The sequence below is a fragment of the Magnolia sinica genome, chromosome 15 (assembly GCF_029962835.1).
Source record: "Magnolia sinica isolate HGM2019 chromosome 15, MsV1, whole genome shotgun sequence".
NCBI lineage: Eukaryota > Viridiplantae > Streptophyta > Magnoliopsida > Magnoliales > Magnoliaceae > Magnolia > Magnolia sinica.
Genome location: NC_080587.1, coordinates 67,277,503 through 67,283,623, shown reverse-complemented (window position 1 = coordinate 67,283,623; position 6,121 = coordinate 67,277,503). Strand labels below are relative to the sequence as shown.

General features: G+C 38.2%; 1 protein-coding gene and 1 long non-coding RNA gene across 2 annotated transcripts; both read left to right on the top strand.

Annotated features, from left to right (window-relative positions):
- The first annotated feature begins 767 nt into the window (after positions 1-767).
- On the top strand, positions 768-3,160 carry LOC131226972 (uncharacterized). The gene is made up of 2 exons (XM_058222663.1): positions 768-1,066; positions 2,706-3,160. Exons 1-2 carry the CDS (start codon positions 907-909, stop codon positions 3,158-3,160), a joined length of 615 nt encoding a protein of 204 aa, XP_058078646.1. The 5' UTR covers positions 768-906.
- A 483-nt stretch (positions 3,161-3,643) lies between these two features.
- LOC131228006 (uncharacterized) lies at positions 3,644-4,301 on the top strand. The gene is made up of 3 exons (XR_009162684.1): positions 3,644-3,726; positions 3,818-3,895; positions 3,990-4,301. It is a non-coding gene; the product is annotated as an uncharacterized LOC131228006 (long non-coding RNA).
- Positions 4,302-6,121: the final 1,820 nt, after the last annotated feature.

The window sequence follows — 6,121 nt, the reverse complement described above, 5'->3', positions numbered from 1 at the left end:
TTCCACACTGTTTTATGTGAGCATTTGGTGGGGCCCACATGAGTTTTGGATGTGTATGAAACTTGGTCTGACTCCTCATCCAAGTGGGACACACATAATGAATGGGCTGGATCTATGAACCACATCTAGGTGGGCCCAATAAATGATTATAAATGTTTTAATGGGAGGGCAACCCTCTCAACTATAGTATGTGGTGTGGCCCACCTAAGTCATGGATTGACTTTATTTTTAAGCTCGTGGCCCACCATGGAATGGTGCATCTGACTGACGGGGCAGATCCAAAGTTCAAGTGGACCCACCATAGAAAAGAGTGGGAATAATGATTTCCACCATTGAAATCTTCCTATGGCCCACAATGATGTTTATTTGTCATCCAACCTATTCATGGGGCCCATTGGAATATATGTGTTTTATCGAAGCCGCTCATAAATTCTGATATATAATTTCAGTGGATGAGTCTAAAAAGTAAGTAGATTGAAGGTCTACGTGGACCACACCTTAAAAAATAATAAAAAATAAATTTCTATCGTTAAGATTTTATGTGGTCCATTTACAGCTTCGATATGACTCCTTTTTTGGATCAACCCTTAAAATGATCATTTAAAATGAATGGATGGAGTAGATAAATAACATACATCACGGTGGGCCCCACAAGACCTAAAACTCAAGACTTAAAATGCCCTCCATCACCCCCACCCCCAAAATATAATCGGCCCGCGCGCACCCCTCCCAAATCCCTCACTCTCGTGCGCCCACCCCTCCCAAAACCCAAACCCTCTCGCTCGCGCCCGTCCCTCCCCAAAAACCCATGGCCGAATCGAGAGTCCTCGTCGCTGCCATTCTTCTCGAATCTGACATAGGTGGTTTCTTCCTCAGGGCTGAGAGAAGAAGCATATACCTACAACCATGACAATGGCTGCCATGGCTGAAGATGAAGAGGACGAGCGTGACAAGGTTTATAAGGCCATGCGTGGAGGCAGAAGAAACCCGATTGGGATGAATCGAAGATTATACACAGTGCCGGTGCTGGACAGAGCATCCATGGCTGCCTCCATCGATAACACAGGTAAGGGTATATAAAATCCCTAATTTGGGATTATCGGTTTCGAATCTGGGCTTTGAAATCACGAATCTGGAATCCTAATTGAATGTCTGCATTTAGGGGGATCCCAAATCCCTAATTTAACTGGATTTCGGGATTTTGAATATGAAATCCCCAATTAATCTGGATTTGGGGATCTGGATTTCGAAAGTCCCTAATTTCTGATTTCTAAAGTCAGGGATTCAAAAATCCCTGATTGACTCGATTGATTTAGGGTTTCGAATAATCTCAAATTTTCGATTTGGGGATTCTGAATCTGAAAATCCCTAATTGATGATTTGGGGATTCTGAATTCAAAATCCATAATCTGCATGTCTTAATTTCTGAATTTAGGGAAAAATCCCATTAAAAAAAACTAAATTCGAAATCCCAATTTGCCTGATTTGGGAATTCAAAAATCTGAAACTTTGAATATGAATCTATAATAGGTGACTTTGAATCTGATCATCCATGCCTTTGCACAGTGGCTCTGATACCAACTGTGAGAATGAACAATGTTGGCCTAATCATCCATCTAATTTGGGCTATTTAATTGAATATGCACATGTGCTGGCCTGCCATTTATCTTGAATTTGATTTTTTTTTTTTTTCATCATTCATTCCCATTTGCTGTTAGCAAATTACTGTGCTTCATGTTTGTGCCCCCAATATGAACTTATTGTGATAAGATATATCACATGTTAAATCTTGTTGACCTCCTTTGCATGCATCTTTTGTAGCTTGTAGATGACAATGATTGCTATACGGATTCCATAAAAAAAATCTCTTTTATGGAATTCATTTCTTGTAAGCCCTAAAGAATTCATTTCTCAACTGTACTGTCTAATTTTATGTAAGCATCAACAGGCTGTAATTGTTCTCTCCAATGACATTGGGAACAAATTTATATAGAAGACTTGTGGTTTCCCTTACTCTACAAATATAATAGTACAAGGACCTTTTACAATCCATCAAAGTTAAATCTCTACTATCTTGTGAGTTGACCATCGTCAAGTCTTGCACTTATTGAAGGCCATGCCCGTTCTCTTACCCCCCAAGGAAGCTTTTTTTGGCTATTCACTTGGTGAGTTGACCATCGTCAAGTCCCAGAAAACTTGATGCAATTGGTTGAAAAGCGAGGCAATGTTGGGTGTCAGTTTACATGAAATTTTTGTAATGTTGGGTTTTTTATATGCTGTGTACAGCTTTTTTGCTTTTAGAATTTGGCACTACATAATCGAGGCCCTAAACTTCCATTTCCTTGTAAAAGACTCTAACAACATTCCTTTTTCACCCATCAGTGCTCCCAAAATACTTTCTAGTATTTATGATCTTCTAAAATTTACTACAATATCTTTCAATTCTGCTTTTGGGATTTTCATGCTAAAGGATAGGAAATATTTGCAGTTTCCTCTTGATTTGAACCCATAAATATGCAATTCTAGCCCCTACATCAATGCCTGGTTTGTTATATTTTGATATCATTTAAATATCCCACATTTAGTAATTTAGCTCTCTTGGACCTTTCTTTATACATTCTTGCAATAAATCACATGCATATAGCATGGTCATGGCATAAGTTTATTTCTCACTTTATTTTCTAACCCATAACAATGCTTTCTAGAAGATGATCAATCTACATTTGCAAGGCCACATACTGAAGATCTTAGCCTGGTCAGGAGTTCATCCAAAGCTATTGAATGCACCTTAGATAGCAACATGCAGACATCTAATAATCGTCTCATTGAATATTCAAGTCCTGTCAAGGTTTCACTACCTGTTGGAGGTGGCAATAGTGAGGAGATACCAACGGTAATTATTAAAGATGGGAGTCCATTCAAACTCATACAGGATTATGCTTCTGATGATAGTGCTGACGATGATAAAGGCACGTGCCTAGAAGATGTCAGCCCCGTAAGGGTTTCGCCACCAGTTACACAGGATATCTCATGTGTGAATGAAGATAAGAGGAATGATATGGATTCAGATTTAGATGTAAAGAATGTTTCCACAACTGAAATAGGATTCAATATTGCCACTGGGTTGACAGAAGCTGCCCAAAATTTAGAAGCACATTAGGTGCAATGATATGGAGATGCTCATTATGTTGGGGAGGCACATGAAGCTAAGAATAGCATGGGAGTGGAATTGAGTGCTGATAAACATGATTTTTCACATGAGGAAGGAAAGAGCTTAGATGTGCAAAACGGACCGGATATGTTGTTTATATGTTGCTAACAGAAATTATGTGTCAGAGATTAAGATCTCTAATACATAATTACTGCTAAGTAAAATGAGATGAACTCATTTTTAGGCATCTATCAAACAAGGTCTAAGCTTGTCCAACATAGCCCATCCACGCCAAACACAACCAAATGATGGTCTGGAACTGGTTCCAATAACAAGTACAAAGCAGCACAGTCTCCAACATGGTTAATATTTATCTTCGAGCTACAGGAAAATACGCTTTTATGGGCTTTTCTTAGCATCTGCCCCTCTATCTACATTATAAAACTTTTTGAATGGGAAGATTTTGTTTCATTTAAACAACATGAATAAAATATTCAAGCACTGGGTTAGCTGCACCCAGCTAGTGGAATCTTGTTTCTGATAAACAAATGATGCAAGAGGAGCAGCCTCTTTAGGTAATCTTTATGAGGGCTGCCTGTTGTTGTGATTATGACTACATGGTATGTTGTTTGACCTTACATATATGTTTATTTATGTTTTGAGCAGGTTGCAAGATGCACAAAAATAATAAACCAGAATTCTGAGGAAGCAAAGTATGTAATAAATGTTAAGCAAATTTCCAAGGTATATTTTCTATGCGATGTTTTGTTATTTCAGGTTGGTATAACTTAAGAATCTTGGCGCATTTTGATGGAATTAATTATTTTTGTACCCGCAGTTTGTTGTTGGTTTGGGCGATAAAGTTTCACAAACAGATATTGAAGAAGGCATGCGTGTCAGGTAAGTTTAATTTTCCACTCTATATATAGTTTCCATTATTTATTTCTTTGACTTTCTTTCCTCTTTTTTTTTTTGGAAATGGCTTTCCAATGTTTTGTTCATCTTGGATTTAATTAGGATGTTTCATTCATGATAAGACATGCAATTGTAATTGACATGACTATTACTCTTTTACCCTGGCTTTGGGACTAGGCATGGTAGAGGCACACATTGACATCACTCACAGCGCAAGCCACCACTTCTTTTGAAAGATAGCAAGAAACTTTCATTAAAAGGCGCTGAGGTGGTGCCAAAAAACATACACAAGACAAACAAGGCAAGAAGCACAAACCACCACTTGTAATTGCAAAAGCAGAATCCTGGTGTGGAAACATAGAACTGCACCAAAAATGAAAACTGGAAATGAAAAATCAAGGTAAATGCTTCTCATAAGGTCTGCTTTATTTAGAGTAGAATTAGGTAGATCAAAAATTGATTACCAAAATCAACTCATCATTACAAAAAAAAAAAAAAAAAATCCTTTACATATTAGTTTTGAAGGAAGATCTAGAATGCATTCAGCTAATGCTTTTGAAGTAGAAATTACATTATTCAAGAAGTGAGTAATGAGTATTTTAATTCGCATATAAGAATGCTTTTGCATAAGCATTTTTCCAATTCCAGGATAAGCACCTGATGACCCAGTGCCATAAGGGTGATATAGCATTCAAATTCACAAGTTACCAAGGATATTTGTGCATGTCTTGTTGTTTTTAGATACATGCATACCAAGACATGTATTCTATGTTATTATGTAAAACATCAATGATCAATAACATTTGGTGTGTCCCCACATGATATTCAGTGATTGAACTAGTATTGATCCAAAGTAAAATTGATAACTCTAACTAATGTATTAACATTCATCACTAGGGACATGCTGTAGTCACAAAAATCACGAAGGTAAACTTATAACCTAAACCTATAAGCTACAACATTAACCTAAATCTAAACCTAAACCATTGTTAGATATATTTTGTTCCTTTCTTTTCCTTGGACTCCACATTTCCAAACATGACCTAAAAAGTGCAGATAGTTATGACAATTAATTCACATTTGCTTAAAGCTCTATAAATTTATTTTATCCTTTTTTTTGAAAGGTAAATTCGTTTTTTCTTATTCCTTATATTGTTTCTCAGTTATATTTGTATTGGTTTCAGAGTACGGGTAGCGATAGAAATTGTTGTTCAATTGTGGCTTATAGACAAAGGGATGAGTAACCAACAATACGAATATGGGAGGCCTTCCCCAGGTATCAAAATGCTTTTAGATATATTTATGTTGTTTTTAAATGTATTAGCTAAAAATTGATGGAGCAGACCCGAATGTGCGTCGAAGCTATCCGGATGTTGAGTGGGGGTCCCTGAAAGGTGGGAACCGCTGTTATGACCATAATGAAGTTATTCATTTCCTATGGACAGCATTGGAGGGGCCTGGCCATTTGGACAAGCCGTATTTATGTATTTGCTCGAAATTAATGGAGCAGACTTAGATGTGCGTTCGAGCTATCCAGATGAGAGGGGGTCCTTGGAAGGTGGGAACAACTGTTATGACCATGATGAATCTGTCCATTTCCTATGGACAGTATTAGAGGGGCCTGGCCATTTGGACAGGCCATGTTTATGTATTTGCTCGAAATTAATGTAGCAGACCCGGATGTGCGTCGGAGCTATCCAGATGAGCGGGGGTCCCTGGAAGATAGGAACTGCTGTTATGACCATGATGAAGCTATCCATTTTCTATGGACAGTATTAGAGGGGCCTGGCCAATTGGAGCAGGCCGGGTTTATATCTGTATTTGCAGGGACCACACCCTTAACCTAAACCACACCTTAAATGTCACGCCCTAAACTTGGAAACCGGGCTTACAAAATTCTCGATCGCCGAATCCGACGCCGACAGCCTCCGTAGAACCCCATTCTCGGCTCCTAGCACCATTCACCAGGTTTCGATCCTGGGATGCGACGAGGAGGATTTTCAACATTAGTTTGATTCGTAATAAGCATAACTAAAGGCATAACCCACAAACAAC

Coding starts and splice junctions, on each gene's coding strand:
- LOC131226972 (XM_058222663.1), top strand. CDS start 907: ATGACAATGGCTGCCATGGCTGAAGATGAAGAGGACGAGCGTGACAAG. Junction 1,067..2,705: donor TGCCTCCATCGATAACACAG/GTAAGGGTATAT, acceptor AATGCTTTCTAG/AAGATGATCAATCTACATTT.